Genomic DNA, 18,046 nt, shown 5'->3' with positions numbered 1-18,046 from the left:
AATGTATTTTTTCAGTTACTAAAAAGAAAGCAATTAGAAATTATACCTAACGTTTGTAAATTTGAATATTTTCTTTACTAAATTTCTGCCCTGAAGCCGATCAACCGTTATATAGGATTACTTCAGGTGAGAGGAATCCTTCTTTGTTAGGGCATTTTTTCAAAAGGAGTTGTACATTAACTGCACCGTGCCGATCTTGTTTTGTTGAGTTACAACAATGACATCACCAGAAATCTCGATCTGGACACAATTGTTCTAAGATTGGCAGCATCCAAAACAAGGAGACTTATACTGTGATTGTGTTGTTAGTGATTGTTCAAATGTTCAACTTGTTTCTACTATACTGTGCCAACATGAGGAGTGTATATATGCGTGTTGTGTTTGTGTTTCTTAATCTTATGAAATTTATAAATTTGTAGATAGCAAAAACCCATAAACATATAATTATTTCTTTCGAACATCACTATAAAAAAAAGATCAAAAAATGTTTAGAAGTACAAGTGTAAAATAAAGCGCGTAATATTTAAAGAAATATAAAGTTTCATATCTAAGGAGATGTAAATAATAATACAGGTAAAATGTTAATTTCACTTTTCCAATATGCATATATTTGTTTAGGCCACATGTATTTCAAAATATTGATTTAAGATTCTGAGACCCTTCTCTGTAGAATCTCTTTGAAGATAGTATTAAATCTCATTACTCTCTAGATGTTTTCGAGTTTTACAAATATTTTTTCAGTCCATCAAAAATTTAAAAACGTATTTCCTGTACTAATTCTTTGGAAATTTTAATGATTGGTTCGTTCGGCCAACTATTTTTTTAAATAGTTTTTTTATTTCCTTGAAGATGAGAAAACAGAAGAAATATTTTGTTGCAATAACAAATAAATAAAAAGGAAACACATAGTATTCTAGCTTTCAGGTACAATTGTACTAACGCTATAGGGGAAAATTTTAATACTAATTCCTTCACGCTGTAGTTTTAGTTTTAAGAGCATAAGAAATTATTCATCATCACACACAGAGACAGACATTATATATATATATATATATATATATATATATATATATATATATATATATATATATATATATATATATATATATATATATATATATATATATATATGTGTGTGTGTGTGTGTGTGTGTGTGTGTGCCCACCCTAATTTACATTTAGCCCCCTCTAAATTTCGAAGCTGGCTACGGGCCTGCCTACAATCATGGCGAAAATGAAAGCAGCCAATCAGACGATGGTGAAAACGAGAGTAGCCAATCAAACTTGCCGATGCTCGGTTGTTTTTTGGCTTCATTAATTTAATAGGATGAAGATACATATGGGCAGATCCTCTATTTTATCACATCCTTGGTATTTACTATTTTATTTTCAAGTGATGTTATGCCAAGTTATTACGTATATGAGATGACTGGATAATGATGAACAAAAATATATGCCTAATACGTAACACTGTTGCAAACTTTAATAAGAGTTCTTTGAGGAGATTGATTCCTACAGCTTTGATCTATACAAGTTATTAGTTTGAAAAGTACACCGTTTGGAAGATTTATCTTTTGAAAATTATTGAAAGGTATTTTTTTTTTATTCTGACAACATGAAGAGCAGGTAATAAAATGTTGATACAGAACTCGCAGACACCTACATTCTTAATTTGTCCGTATACATTCCAACGACTGCTTGTCATCATCTTTAGGAATTTTTATGTTGCTTCGTACGGTAGAGGAATGTTACTGGTTGTGTAAGTCCATGAAGCAATGAAAATAGAATTCTTTAATTAATAGGAACCAGAGAGGACAAGATGTAGTCGCTGAAAGGTGTAAGGACAAATTAAGAGCATAGTTTCATAAATGAGGTCAATGTTTCGTGATTCAATATGCATCATATCAGTTCATTAAGTAATGGAGAGGACCTATTTTTTGTATTGATAACAATGAAACAAATAATAGAGTTATGATAAAGAATAAAACATATTATTAATTCATTCTTTGTATTATGTTATCAAGTTGTGTGAGAACATGTGTTAAAATTCGATTAACAATATGCTTGAAAGATTTCTAACATTTGAAAAAAAGCGTCCATCGATTATGTCATTGTTTGATAAACGTGTTAAATATAAATAAAATGAAATCTTTGAGTTTAACGTCCCACGATTATGCCCGTTAGGCTAAAGGAAACGATGATTAAGGCAAGTGAATTATAATAGAAGAATTGGTGGAATAAGAAAGTGGGAGGAAACGGGAGTACCGCGAGAAAATCCACGAGCACGATGTTGTCCACCACAAAGTTACTTTCCGGGGATCGAACCAGGGACCCCACACACCAGAGGTAACCGCACGTGTTAAATATATTTGTTTCTATTTTTTCTTTTCTTTTTTGTTTCAAGATTTTTAAACATCCTTTTCAGAATTCAGGAGTTTTTCTTCTTTATTATGTTCTGCTAAATAGGTCGACTCCATGTTAAAAGTGAGAGAGTGCTTGATAGGCAATTAAAAAATAATCACTACATGTTGACGGGTAGGAAAGGATAGAATCCCAGTCTCTGTGTGGCTTTACGCAAAATCAAGTATATGTATTTCATTTGTTTTAATCCCTTAAATAATATCTGAAATGTTTGAAAAAGTTTATTATTCAGTATTCATTCAACTGATCAGAGCTAGAATTGTCTTTACTATATGCAAAATTAAATTACTATAATAATCACACGTGACATCTGTTTCAATGATAAATACTTAAGTTTTCTCCTTGGGAAAGAAGAAAACAAGAATTTTAGGTATGATCTCAAAGAAGAAAAGAAAAAAATCAAAAGATTGTGATCGTGGCCAATAATTAGTTTTTGGAACACGGGCCACAAAATTTTTGAACGGTTTCTAAATCGAGTGTTCTAATTTTTTACGGAATAAGCACATCTTACTGACATTTGTGAGTTAAGTGATAGTTTGGGTTTGACTACAATGTATGTAGTTCTCCATGTACAATATAAGGGCCGCGGTGGCTCAGTGGTAGAGGGTTCACCTCTGGTGCATGAGGTCCTGGGTTCGATCCCAGCCAGCGCCAAGTGAACTTTGTGGTGGACAAATACCGTGTGCTTGGGTTTTCTCGAGGTTCTCCCGTTTCCACCCACTTTCTTTATTCCACCATTTCATTCATTTATCACAATCACCGTCTTCTTTAGCCTAGCCGGCATAAACGTGGGACGTAAAACTTAAAAATTTCATTTCATTTTTTCCTTGTACACTATATATAGATGTAGTACACTGTATGTAATAGATATAAGGCTTACAAGAAAAATTTTGATTGAAATGTATTGGATCTTTTCATCCAAAAATGAGAACTTAAAAGGCATCTATACTTCCCTTGTTTACAGAATACTTTTTTTCTTTTATTTTAACTGTTTGCGTGTATCAATTAAATTAAAAAAAAAAAAAAAACAGAATGCCAATAGTCTTATTTCTTGTATTCAGCTGAATATTACGGTACTTGGTTACCAAATTAAACGAATACCTATTGTTTAGGCAGTTGTTTATTTGGACAGAAAAGTTTCTGTGTCATTGAGTACAAAGGAAGGGATAGTATTCTATATCGTTGATATAACCACAGAAAAAAAAAAGCATACTTTGCGCTGATATTTGACGCAGAATAGTCCTTGTCATTCATTATGAAGATGGTAGGTACCATCGACCGAGTTGTGTTGTCAAAAAATTCAGAAGTTGTAATATTTGCATTGTACAAGCTGTGCTTTTAGTAGACTTAAATCCGATTTAAACCACTCGCTGAGCAAAACAATATGTTTTTTGTAACAGTTTCGCCAACAATCCACTTGGCTTCATCAGACATTATGAATACACAGGCAGTGACTGTACGAATTATATATATAAGAGACAGTGAAACAATTTGTGAATGCTGATTGGCTACCATAGGCCACTACAGCCGATCTCCTTCAATCGCAAAGGCAGAATATGAAAGGGGATGGCTGTAGTAGTCCATGGTAGCCAATCAGCATTCAGAGATTGTTTCTCTGTCTTTGTATATCCGTCAATACCTGTGTATTCTAAGTGTTTGATGAAGCCAAGTGGATATAGTTGGTGAAACTGTTACACGTTAATAATTTTAACAATAAACGTATTGTTTTGCTCAGAAAGTAGTTTAAATCTGACTTAAGAAGAAGTTGATTCAATTCGTGATAACTTCGAAGTGGTCTTCTGACAAATCCGGCGGCAACCGAGGAAACTTGTAGTTTGTGCTAAACAAGAGGTCTGCTTTACAACATTTCTCAAAATTAACCATTTGGGTGTAATGAAAACTGAATAGATAACCACTGTCAGTAACTGGAATCAGAACATGTAAAATGTTCCTTTCCCACAGGACTGGTCGTAACTGCAACACCAAATATTTCTAGTCAGCTCAAGATATTCATATTACGTAGCGAAATAATTCGTTTAAATATTGAAGATGTAACAATCTTTTGTAGGTTATGAAACAAGAGTGTTTTCAATCCACTAAATATTTGCTGTGGTACATAATTCGTTTCAGTTTTTCTAGCAACAATACAAAATGGTAACACTAAAAACAATAACAAACTTAACCATTAATTTAACATATAACAAAACTTAATCCAAAAAGTATACGTCGGTGGATGCGTCACTTCAATGTCACTGGCAAAACACTGTCAAGTTAACCCTGTATGAATACAATAGTTCCATCCTTTGGTTCATACGTATACTTCATACACTGTTTCTATGCACTGCATTGTTTGTATGTCTTTGGCATTGTCCTAGTTTAATAATCGAAGTCAAATATATCGTCATCATCATCATCGACCCCTGGAGGGACAAAGGCTCCTCCCAGGAAGTTCTCGAGGCTATCCTGGATTCCAAATATACTGAATAAGCTGTACACTATCCTCATGAGAAGTATCCGGATGAAGTTGAAGAGATTGGTTTCTGTTTGAGCTTGAGTGGCTTTTGTTGGAGCTCGTTTCTTCTTTGCTCTCGATCGACACTCCGTTAACACCTGAAATAGTCAATTGTTTTCAGATTAGAAACATTTACAAAAAGTACTTTAATTAAATATAATTTATATCATTAAAAGACCAATTTCATCCTCATGTGAGGAGAATCTTAGCCATCACAGCCTACAACCTCAAATTTCTGCAGCGGGTAACTTCTGCCTAGGGGACGAAATGATACACATTCAGAACACATAAAGTAATGACAATTTTTCCGAACGAAATAGAAGATAATTAGTGTGGCAATGTAATCTTGTTATTATAAGTGTCAAAAATATATGAGATGTAGATGGTATTTGTCTATTTCAGTTTTAAGAATGGTTGTCTATTTTCTACACTCAAAGTACGTTAAATCAATATTTTTTTTCTTTCTTCTAAATTACTAAGAAAGAGGCCTCGACTTTGTTAACTACACAGACAACTTGAGTGATATTGTCATAATGTGCTGTGCACTCCAAGTACGATTTATGAAAGGCATAGTTGTTCAAATGAAAAATCAACTGATGTTCCCTTACATTTGATTGGGCCCAATCAAGTTGTTCCCTTACATTTCTGTATTTATCAACTGATGTTATATGAACCTGAGTTATCAAGTGAGGAAATAGCGGAACTTCTTGCTTCCGGTTCTACTTTATGTCCCACCTCCTCCCCTTGTTTTTATATTTTATGTGATTCAGAACAAGCCCGGTAAGTATTTTTCCTGTACAGTACCATCAAAATGGTAGAAAGTTTAAGTACTTTTCTTCTTATAACTTAGAATGTGACTCAAGACATTCAGTAATTGAGGTTTTAACGCTCCTCTAGAGCACTGGAGCTATGTGAAACGACATACTGCTTGAAAATGGGATCCGAATCAGAACTTAGGTCATCTGGGGCTAGCATCCCGTGTCAAGGATCGAACTCAAAACCATGTGCATGAACCACTTGACCAGGAAAGGACTAAACACAAAATACTTTTGAACAAATATGCTAAAGGCACATTAGAGATGCTTGTTGGAAACATTCAAACCAGTAGCGGCTTTCAGAAGTGTAGAGAAGAAAGGAGGACAAAAAAAAAAAAAAAGAGAGAGAATACTAACAAGAGACCCTTACATAAACTTTAATATATTATGGTATAAAATGATTCAATTAAAAAAGTTTTAGCTCAATTACCACAGTAATGATTCAATTTTTCGTTACACCTTCTTTTCTGCTGTGAAAGAAAGGATACCTCAGTAAAGGAATGCTTGTCTGTGGTAATCCGTGGTTGTGCGATTAATCTTCTAGTAGACCTTCCCTTGACTCGCATATTACCATCTCACTGTTCATTTGCATTTTTGAGAACGTTATTGTAGCTTAATAGAGGATAAAACCGTTCGGCATTGAACTCAAAATTTCATTTCATTTTTCATCCATTACATCTTGTGGGAAATAAGGAATAGAATCTATAACACACTCGAAGCTTTTGGTAATCCGTTATATGACATGGAACATTAAAATACACATGTAAAAGTATTTTGAATGTGAAGATGTTGTATGCATGTGCAGCAAATGAAGTAATTAATAAGCTTAGATTATAATAATAGAGCCGTGACACAAGCGCTATTTTGAAAAGAAAGAAAGAAAAAGAGCATTTATTCACTGACATTTACATTTCTTTCTTTAAATGGAATTCAAATTGAATGTTTTCTCATTCTAGCTTTGAAGCTACATGTAACAAATAAGACTAAAGCTGACCAAAGCAGACACTTAGCGAGCTGAAAATAAATAAATAAATAAATAATAATAATAATAAACTTTAAAATACAATAGCAACTATATCGTGAATATTACAACAATATAAAGGGAAAAGTACGACATAGATGCAGTTTCTTCGTGCTATTACAATAAGCTCAAACTGCGAACACGAGCTTCTGGACGCGCTAGGGGCCGAGCCCGCGGGCCAGACTCCGGCCTACAAAGCATATGTCAGTTCGGACTCGGGCTGTAAAGTTTGAAAAATATAACCATATTTCTCGGGCCTTTCTTTGTAAATATACTGTGTACAACGATACTTATCGGACCGTTCTTTCTGGAGAACTTTTAAAGCACAACTGCGAAATTAAACTTCTAATTGCTGAAAATAAAAATGCGATTTTGTGTTAATTAAGTTTCTGTAATTCGTGCTTATTTCGAGCTCATTTCATTTTCACACGAGCTCCGGTCTAAATGCTAAAACATATTTCGGAAGCGGGTCGGGCCTCACATTATAAATTCACGGCTAAAAATTCCAGCCTGTGCAGACCTCTACTCTTCATCCACTTGTTGCTGTGCGAGGTCGACCTGATCTTTCCTTATGCAAATCCATCACTATTCCTTTCCTTTTAAACTTATCACATAAACGAGCAATGTTTACGCTTGTTGGCGGTTCCTGCTTCCATTGACGTTACACTTCACAGCCATTCTCGAACTTCCAATACCATTTCAGAATGTTTTTTCGCTGCTCGAATAAGAGCTGTATTCCAGCCATTGCTACACTTTCTCAACTGATCGTGTCGATTATCATTAACACCATCTGTTTCTATTGCTAAAGGGCAGTACTATACGTTGAACCCGTAGCCGATGCAAATTGAAGCATATCGCATGCACAACATGTTTTTAACTGGAATTAATGCCTGTATGTTTCTTTAGGTTTATCACTTCGTGTTTATTGTATAAGTCACGTGTCCACTTTAGATGCATTACTGTGCGAAATGTATGAAATAAGGACGAAAATACATTACAATATCAACAAGGGAACAAGATTAAAAAAAAAAAAAAAAAAATTCTTTAATTATTTGTTGAGTAAAAACCAACCGAAGCGCATTTCAGCACATAAGATTTGTTGTAGACCTAGGCAGTGGCGTAGGGAAGGGGGACGGAGCCCCCCCCCCAAAGAGGTCTGACAATATACTTTGGTATTTTGATGTTTGTAATTTTTTTATATATTTTTATGTTTATATATTTTTTTGTTTGTAATTTTTCTATATGTACCTATAACAGCACTCCCCCCCTCGAAACACACATCCTGGCTACGCTACTGGACCTAGGCAATGCTTTTTTTTTCTACGTGTGTTACATCTCTACACGTGGAATGAGACGAACACGTACGGGCAGCTTTGAAAGAAATACTGAATTCTTTTTCATTTCGCGGCATGGTTTGTAATTGGATCATTTGTGTATCGATAGACACATTATCTGTCTGATGAGGACTGATATATTGTTGATACTGTAGTAATAAGTGTTTCTTTTGGTCACACTTTATTTTCATTTAAGTTAGAAGCAGTATTAAAGCTGGAATGAGCAACATTTATAAATATATGAAATATCTCAGAAAGCACTTAAATTAAGAATACCAAAACTATGGAGCTGATCTTTAATAATAATAAAAGTAACATCATATCAAGTACAGGACATTGATGTGAATAACCACTTCTTTAAATATCAAAATTTCCGTAATTTTTACATTTCTTCTTGTTATTTGTACAAATGGAAAGTCACCCTTTCCGTAGCATATAAAATAACGTTACAGTATCTTCAAAATCAAGTACTATGATTCTTGGGCAATTAGTGCGGGAACAATCTGATTTTTAATGAGCATACGCCATTACTTTAAAAGTTGGTCATAGTCCCAAGAGGACTAATTCACATTTTTCGTTAAATTAGCGTCTAAAATTAAATTCTTTAAGTGTACTTGGGCGACTATGTTTGCAACTTACTACTAGAAGGTAGCCTTTGTACGACATCCAATTCGAATGCCGAATGAAAAACGACCGAGTAATTCAGGCGTGCTGGGTTCAAATCTGGACACCATTTATCGCTAGTTCTTTTCGTTTCCCAAATAAGTCAAAGAGCTCCCCTCCCAATTTTGTTGATTTCCCAGTCTGTTAACATTCCCCATATCCCATTTGGCAGCTTCTCTGCGTCCCTGTATGCTATCAAGAAATGGTTTCTGATATAGTGAAGGGTAGACTTGAATGTTATTTAAGTCTAACGCAACAGTTACTCAGTGTAATCATATTTACTCATACCGTTCTTCTTATCGGTCTCCTAAAGTAGTCTAGGAAATTTCAGATTGATGGGTACATATGCTTGAACCGAAAGTTTCCACAAATTTTCCAGCTGTACAATATGATAATGTTAGTAGTCGTACATGATACATCTAATATAAAAGGTTCCAATCTTAGAGACGATCGTGTGGTTCGTTCAGTAGCTGATGCTGTGTTCCTATGAGCTTTCACTACATAAACGTAGCCCACTTTGCTTACAAGCAAACTACAGATGCTCAGAGAAACGGACTTCGTAGTGAAACCACCTAGCTATCTTTGTCACCGGAAGATTCCAAAGTTTTAGGTGATTATGTTTATATTTAGAAGCGAATGTGAGTTTGTGTGTACCTCATCATGCAATAACTATTGAACCAGTTAAAATAATTGGCACGATTATTAACCTTACATCTTCCAAGGATCTTCTGATATTACATTGATAATTTTCGGCATGGACGTGGAAAGTGGTGACATGTAAAAATAATTGATAACAACCAATATTAGTGTCCAATCTCTAGTTTTCGTGGTCGATGAGATAAAAGTGACACTGTTGAACTGCAAGCTCAGCTCGCATCGGTATGGAGGTCAGGAGTAGGACTGGGAAGGGTTAATATTACAGATTTTTAACATTACACTAGAGGAAGGCAGAAGACAGGACAAGAAATTTGTCTTGTTATATATATACATGGTGAAATTGTTAATTTTGCGCGCTGAGGTCAAAACAAACACGATTGTTCCAGATTCTCTTTGAGATGCTGAGAAGAATTAGAGGTTGACTAATAAATATAAAGCAAAACATTTTCCAGGAACCCGTATAAACTGACTCGGACATCAATAAAAGAAAACTATAAGTACTTTCGCTATAACTTCATCAGGCAGGGAAGGAAAGTTTTGTTGATTGAAGTTAGCGTCCCTATTCAGCACGAGACTATCTAAATTAAGATTGTATCCGAACGACCGTAATATGTTCAAATTTCAGTGCTCTCCCAGTGCGAATCGAACGCGGAACCACGTGCATCAAAGGTGTGCGTGTTAGCCACTAGACCAGCGGACAGGGGAGAACTAAAAACAGAGTTACACGAGTATATTATGAATGGAAAGAGCAGTAAAGTTTGGAATGTCAAGTTCAATCTGTATACAAGCGAAACATGTGGACGTGTACCACTTACTTCTATATATCATCTTTGATAGTAGTTTATAAGATAAGATTTAAATTTTCTTTGGTAAAACTCTCCTAGGTGTTTTTTTTTTTTTTTTTTGGTGTGTGTGTGTGTGTGTGTGTGTTCTTACTAACGAAACTCAAAAATCAAAAAAATAAGAAACTTTATGAATATATCTTTAAGTTTATGATCCTATTCTGTAAAATTTAGAAAGTCTGGAGTGTCCTTATATCTTTAAAGTGAAGCTGATGGATTTAGTAGGCATACTGTTGCGTGACTTGATGTGTATTACTTAATGAGAAGAGTCATATCTTATTTAATCAGATCTTTGTCAAAGGTTTGGTGTTGAAAGTCATTATTTAGAGACCAGAAAAAGAAAAAGAATTTTTGTGAAATAAATTGTATAATCATCACGATGGATTTGTAGTGACTGTTTTAGATAGAAAATAAATATTAAAAAAAAAAAAAAATGAAAAATGGCCATGAAGAAGGACCATTATTTCGGATTACTTACTTTGACCTATTTCGTCTATTGCAAACAATTCATGCTGCAAAAGTTTCATGAAATCTCTTTAATTTGTTTTAAAACGATGTCATTATGGTATTTGAATATTTGGATATTGAGTTCTTCATTTCTGTAAGTTTTCACCTTGAGAGTCAAATGACTGTACTGAATGATTAAAGTTTGCAAAGTATATTACACTTTTTTTTTTTGTTAATATTTTGTTTTCTGAAGTTTCGGCACTTCATCCGGCATAGAGAACTCCTACTTTATAATACAATTTATTGTTGTTAAGCTGCTGATGCTCTTAATAGTCTTTCGCTTTTCAACATTTATTCTTCGCTAATGGTTGTTGCTCGGACGCTGGCGTTGTTCTGTGTTCTTGCTTCCTTGGAGGCAATATAGTGCGGTAGGGAAGACCTATATTCTGAAGATTGATCCTCCATGATAAACCTGCCATCCACACGGAATTCAGCCCTTAATCTACGTTAATACTAGATCAACTTCTTCATAACTTTAGTGTCACAAAAAAAAAAAAAAAAATCTTAATAATAACTTCATACTCAATATGTGACAGGCCGAACGTTTGAACCTCAACAGGAAAATAAAATGTTATTGTGACATATACAGGGCTAGCATAAATGATTCATTCACTTTGAAAAGGATATATTTTCAAAAGTACACACATGGAAGATACATGAAAAGAATCACAAACTCACCAAGTTTGTATTGTGTAGCATCAAGAGTCCATTATCTTTACGATCTGGTGCGACAGTTTAGCAGTACGAGGTTAGTACCTGTCGAAAATGGAGGGAAACCAAGAAAAAAGTTTTGGGTGCTTGAATATGCCAGATGTTCGTCTATTATAGATGTGCAACGCGCTTTCAGAAGAAAATATGGAAAAGAACCGTCATGTAAACAAAGCATTTTGCGGTAGAATCGGAAACTCAAGGACATTGTTTGTTTGTGTAAAGGAAAAAGCACATGGGCCCCCAGATCTCCTCATTTAATGCCTTGCGACTTCTTCCCGTGGGGATACTAAACTTTTAGAAACCTTGGGGGGAGGTATGGAAAATTGACCTATTAACCTTCTCCTCCTACTACATGGTAGTGAAACAGATACTTTTTCCGAAATCCGGTGTTGCCAAGAAATTTTAGCTAGCTGACAATTCTCGACCAGAGGAGTGCGTATTCCTCTCTGTCACTTGAGAAAGGTTTTGGCGAGAAAAAAAAAAAAAAAAAAAAAAAGTAGCGTAGAAACTCCGAATGGTTTGTGTTGTTTTGTTACTTGACACTCAGTGGAAAAATCTTCCTTCTTCCTTCGGAGAGGAACAAAATTCGAACTGGACGGCAGCTCTCAGTGAAAATAGGGGGTGAGCAAAAGCTGATCTTCTCCGTCACATGAATAAGGAATGGAATGTCTTAAATGTTTTGGCGAAGAAAAAAGTAGTCTGGAAACTCCGAGTGCTTGATGTTGCTTTGTTATTTGACACTTTCAACCTGCTTTCAACAGAATATTTCTTTTTCCATTGAGAATGAATGATCTATATATGCAGGCAAGTTGGTCAGTGTTTGTTTATTTCCCCCTTCTCTATATAGAAATAAAGAACCTACATGTGTAAGCCATTAATCACAGTGTAATGGGGACCAAAGCTATGGCAACGTCGTTGAACATAAGTTAAGTTACAATGTCACTAGTAAGAGGATATGATTCTTCGGACAGTTCCGATTACCACCCACTAAGGTTTTTAAGACTCTGCCAATTCTATAAGTTAAGGACCTTGTTTACGTACCCCCACTACTGCAATCCTTAGTCGAGCTCAAGGAACGCATCAGTGTTTCAGTGCAGACAATTGACAGGACTATGCTACAAAATGTATAGAATGAGCTCGAGTATCGTCTGGACGTGCGTCGTGTCACCAAAGGAGCCCATATGGAACATCTGTAGAATGTGTATAAACGTGGTGAGTTTGTGGTTCTTTTCATATATCTTTCATGTGTGTGCAGGGCCGTGCCGTTGGGGGAGAGGGCGAGTGGGGCAACGGGCTCGGGCGCCGAACTAAGAGGGGCGGAAAATTCGGGAGAGAAAAAATGAAAAAAGATACGAAAAATTGTTTGGAATATATGTATAGGGGCACCGTCGTATACTCTCGCCCCGGGCGCTGATTTTCCACGGCACGGCCCTGTGTGTGTGTACGTGTAATACTTTTGAAAATATAGCCTTTTCAAAATGAATGAATCATTTATGCTAGCCTTGTATAATTTGTTGTGTTTTTTGCATATATTAACAGAAGAGTAAGTAAGTGACAATATAAAATTAACTCAAGCGAGTTATTCCTGAGGTATATTCTACTCGGGAATATCCAATTTGTAAGGTCGGGCACACCGTTCGTCCTTAAACGTGAGAGTCTAATTTTAAGTGGTAAAGTTTCCGCTGCAATTTTCTTAGTTCAAGACAACAATTTAGAATTTATGATTTGTAAAAAATATATGAAATCTGTAATTTAATGAACCATGGCTATAGGAGATGGGTGATAAATCAAAATTGATCAATTGTTTTTAATTTAGACAGCTATGTGGTTGCCAACAGAAAATAATGAATATCTCAATAAAGCAAATAATAATCATTTGTATTCATTATTCAAAATGAAATGGTTTATATTTAAGTCAAACTAACCACTATATTCTCTACACTTTCAATTTATTTTGCTTAAATCTCGGTATTTTTCGTCATGTATTGCTCCGTACGAATGTTGAGCATTAAGTTGAGTTGATAAGTTAGTTTTGAGTTTAACGTCCCGTTCAGCAGCGAGGGTATATATGAGACGTGGACCTACTAATTCACGTGGAATCCGAACCACATGAGCTCCCATAGGGAATCGAATCTGGGTCTCCCGGCCCAAAGTTGCGTACTCTAACGACTTAGCCACGAAGGAGCTCATGTTGAGCATTCATCGAAGGGGTGACATTATTACTTGACCTACACTTAATTGGTACTTGCACTCTGCTATACCAAACATATTGTTGAAAGTACAGTTGGAGTATCTGACACCTCTCCAGAGACACACTGCGAAATTCATCCTGCCTGCGAAGAGAAGAGCAATTGTCTCCAATTTACATTAATCAGTCGACCTGTAATGGAACGACCCATTTCGTCACTGTTCTTGCAACAACCAATTTGAAAACATTCGAAGGATTATGATAAATCGAAAATTTCGTAGAAAATGCAGATTGTACACCTTCGATATTATTTAGCAATAATAATAGTGCTTTGTTGAAAATAAAGCAAAATATTGTGAGAGTGATGTGTCTGGATGCTAATACGATTTCATCAGTTTTGTAGTTCACGTTTATAGAATTCTGAGATATAATATTACATGCGGAAGAGACCAGTTCCTCAAAAATTGGTACAAAGGCTCGTGATTTAGGACTGTTTCTCAATGTGGTCGTTCTTGTTTCCAAAGGTGGTGCTGGAACGAAGCAGGGGCTGTCAGTGCCGTGTCGTGGAAAATCAGCGCCGGGGCGAGAGTACACAACAGTACCCTCGTACAAATAAGTGAGGTCGACAGACCAGCCGCGAAGCGTAATAAAATTTTCAAAAATAAACCCTGCTTTTCCTTGATTTTGAGTACTTTTTATTCCTTTTTTCCTTGCATTTTATATGTGTACATGCATTTTCCTAACATGAGTATCATTGTAGGACCACTTCCTAAAGCAGGTAGAGGATTTAAGTTTACTAGTTTGTACTGATCTAAAATATTCCAAGTAATTCTGTTTTCTTCTTTCCTTCTTTTCTTTCCTTTTCTCTCGAATTTTTCGAATTTTGCGCCGGGGCCGTTGCCCCCTCCTCTCCAAAGGCATGGGACTGGGAGCGTTAGACTATTTATGGGAAACAGAAGAATAAAATTTTGTACTCTTTGATAAAATATTCATCATGTAAAAATTGTGAACGGGTTTGTGTTTTTCAGTATTTCTTGTGATGAGCTACTTGATAAAAGCTAAATTTTTGCCCCATTTATATCCTGAGTTTTATATCAATTGTGTTTGGTTATTATAGCTTTTTAAAAAGTTTGCCGAAAAAACGCTTGTTGATTCATTTCTTTTGAAAAGTGAGGAGGGCAGTGTGTGTTTAAAAAAGTACATTTAAATAAATGCATTTTTCGGATGGGAAAAAGTAAGGGAAAAGATGGCTAATGTAAGACAAAATTATAGAAACAAAATTTCCTTTCACTTTATATATATATGGATTGAGTTAAGATGACGAGGGGCGGTCAGGACAATCACATTCACACAAACAAACGCTAGGCTCCAAAAGGGTAGGAGAACGATAAATATTCAAAATATCGCAATTTCCTTCTTCCCTTTTCTTTTGGAGTGGGTTTGTGAAAATATTCTCTTTTTTTTTTCTTTCTTTTCTTGTTTGTAAGCTTACTTACTATATAAACAATTACTTCAAATCTTAAGGCTGAAAAAATGAGTTCCGAATCAGAAATGTAGACTTATTCCTTACCGAAACATAATAGAAAACAATCACACCGACTGAAGTAGTAGACTATAATTCTTTCGTCAAGCGCTTCATCAGATTGAGAGGTGCAGAAGTAGGGAAATTTATTTTATTTTCTCCTTCCTTTTGTCGCGTTTAATAGTTCTTTTAATAGTGTGTGTGTGTATGTGTGTTATTATGCGTTTACTATCTTCTGGTAATTCAATATACACATTGAAACTATTATATGAAATAAATTATGAGTGTGTTGCAACATTGTGTGAAATAAATAAATTGTGTGTATGAATAAATTTTACGGACCTGCAATGGCTCAGTGGTAGAGCGCTCATCTCTGATGCATGGGGTCCTTGCTTCGATGTAACCTCTCGCCATGTAGATAAGGTTTGTAGTGGACAAACACCATGTGTGTGGAACCTCCCCTGAGCTTCTCTGTGGCTAAGCGGTTAGCGTACGCTCCTTTGGCGTGGGAGACCCGGGTTCGATTCCCGGCGGGAGCTCATGTGGTTCGGATTCCACGTTAATCAGTAGGTCCACGTCTCATAGCCTCGCTGCTGAAAAGGGACGCTAAACTAAAATCAACTCAACTCAGCTCAACTGGATTCTCCCACTTTCTTCATTCCATCATTCCGTTCATTATCATTGTTTCTCTTATCCTCGGAGCATAATCATGGGACATACAAGTTGATAAACGAGGCGACGTCAAAGATAATTCAAGATAATTCTGTGATATTATTAAATTTCCATCTATGTTACGAAACAATTTAACTTGCTTTTTGTTCATGGTATTAAGTTTAGCTTGTTAACTTTTCTGTTTTTAAATTAAGTGCTGTGTACATTAAGTAAAAGAAAATAATTAAAAAGTGCACGAATTATCCTCTGATTATCTATTCACCTTTCTAATCTATTATCTCTTCAACTATTTATTCAAGTTAGTAGGCAGCGGGGATGAAGATGTCCGTCTCAATATAGGGCTCCCACAGACCTGGTAAATCAGGGAATTTGATTTTTATCAGGGAAATTATTCACAAATTCTTTAATGTCAGGGAAATTATTGGAAAGTTCTTTAATGTCAGGGTAAGGTAACAAAGTAGTCGTTATCAATAATGAAGTAATAAGGTTATTTGGGATTTAAAGATCATACAATATAACAATATTAAGATGTGTTGTGCCATGATTTGTAGTTAGGTTCTTAACTGTGAAATCAGTTGAGCTACAGTATCAAGTTGAGTTGAGTTGAGATATATGCGTATTGTCGTATGTTCAAGCATAAGTCTTTCCACATAGGTACACTGATTTTTTTTCTTTCTTTTTTGAAAGAGTATTTTTCCGGTTGTTGCAGGTAGATTTCATGAGAATCTAACAATAATCTTCAGAGTTAGACCATGAAACTTGTTAACGGCTGGCAGTGTTGATACCATAATTGGGTGTGTATCACCAGACGTGATTTCGACATAAGTGCACCTATTTTGTTGATTTATCTTTTGTTTGAAAAAGTACTTTCCTGGTGGCCCATATGAATTTAATTCGTATCTAATAATAATGTTCAGAGTTAGACCATGGAATTCTTCAACATAGACAGTGTTAATATCGTAGTTAACTGATTTCATTGTATGTTCACACATAAATTCAACATAGATGTACTGATTTTGACTTTAGTTTCAAAGAGTATACTTTCACGCAGGTTCCATATACATATCAGGATCTAATGAAAATGTTTGGAGTTTGATAATGAAACTCCGCAACAGATGATAGTCTTAATACCGTGTGTATAATTCCGCATCACATAGATCAATAATATACATATTTGTTCACACATGTTTTCTAGCCCGACCCATTTTATAGGAAGTTAGTGCCCTGCTTTTAGTTTAGGTATCTAACTAAATAAATGGAGTTACGTTTAAGTGCAAAAATTAAACAAACTTTTATCAGGGAAAACAATTTACAAAAATCTGTGGGAACCCTGGAATAGCATTGTATATAGTTTCATTAGACATAAATTAACAATCATGAAATACGGACCTACGTATGTGCAAATACATTTTTGTTGTTATTTTGGCTTGATACCTTATCTAATGCCAGGTATTATGATTAGATATGTTCTTAAGTTCTTCACATTTCTTCATTTTTCATGTCCATCACCCATCATATGGTCCTTCTTGTCAATTTATGTCAGTTTAACTACCATTTGCTTTACAAAACAGTTTTGTCCGAAGCTATAATTTGTGTGTCCGAAATTAAGTTCATGCTGAAATTATGGTACTTTGTTTCTTCCGTGGTGGCCAGGGCGCTTGAACTGGAGAACATGGCATCTAGAACTACATGATAATCTGTGGACATTAGCTAGTTTTATGTTTTTTGTATCTTCTTGTTTTCTAATATCTCAGGATAACTTATAGACGATTCAACGTGCTTTGAAAAGCTATATAGGCATTTCATATATGCTTTTTTTTTTTTCCTCATATTTTTGTTGTATGTAGCATAAGCAAACACAACATATATCAGACAGTTCAGCTAATCTCAAGAAACATTTCTAGGTCAGCCTACTGAAATATGAGCGTAGCGAGAAACTTTCGCAGGATTGTAAACAGAAATTCTAGAAAAGGTTATAACCATTCGTCAACAAATTCTGGATAGTAGTAATCCATCCCACGTACCGATTGCTAAAATTGATGTAATTTTGTTTGAGTATTAAAAATCAGACATGAGAGTGAACAGAAAAAAAAATGCATGGAATAAACTGACAGTTGTTCTACTTCTGAAAATTATAATTCTTTAATAATAATAATAATAATAATAATAATAATAATAATAA

General features: G+C 35.1%; 1 protein-coding gene across 3 annotated transcripts in view; it reads right to left on the bottom strand.

The window, feature by feature from the left end:
* Nucleotides 1–1,162: 1,162 nt before the first annotated feature.
* Nucleotides 1,163–18,046, bottom strand: part of LOC145692636 (uncharacterized) — a 95,262-nt gene continuing 78,378 nt past the window's right edge. For all 3 annotated transcript variants that reach the window (XM_081767977.1, XM_081767975.1, XM_081767976.1), the window contains exon 3: nt 1,163–5,030. In XM_081767977.1, the coding sequence (XP_081624103.1) occupies nt 4,797–5,030 (234 nt within the window). In that variant the 3' untranslated portion in view covers nt 1,163–4,796. The remainder of the gene's footprint in view (nt 5,031–18,046) is intronic.

The sequence above is a fragment of the Thermobia domestica genome, chromosome 8, assembly GCF_964235325.1.
Source record: "Thermobia domestica chromosome 8, izTheDome1.hap1.1, whole genome shotgun sequence".
In the NCBI taxonomy this organism is placed as follows: Eukaryota; Metazoa; Arthropoda; class Insecta; order Zygentoma; family Lepismatidae; genus Thermobia; species Thermobia domestica.
This window is presented reverse-complemented; position numbering and strand designations above follow the sequence as displayed.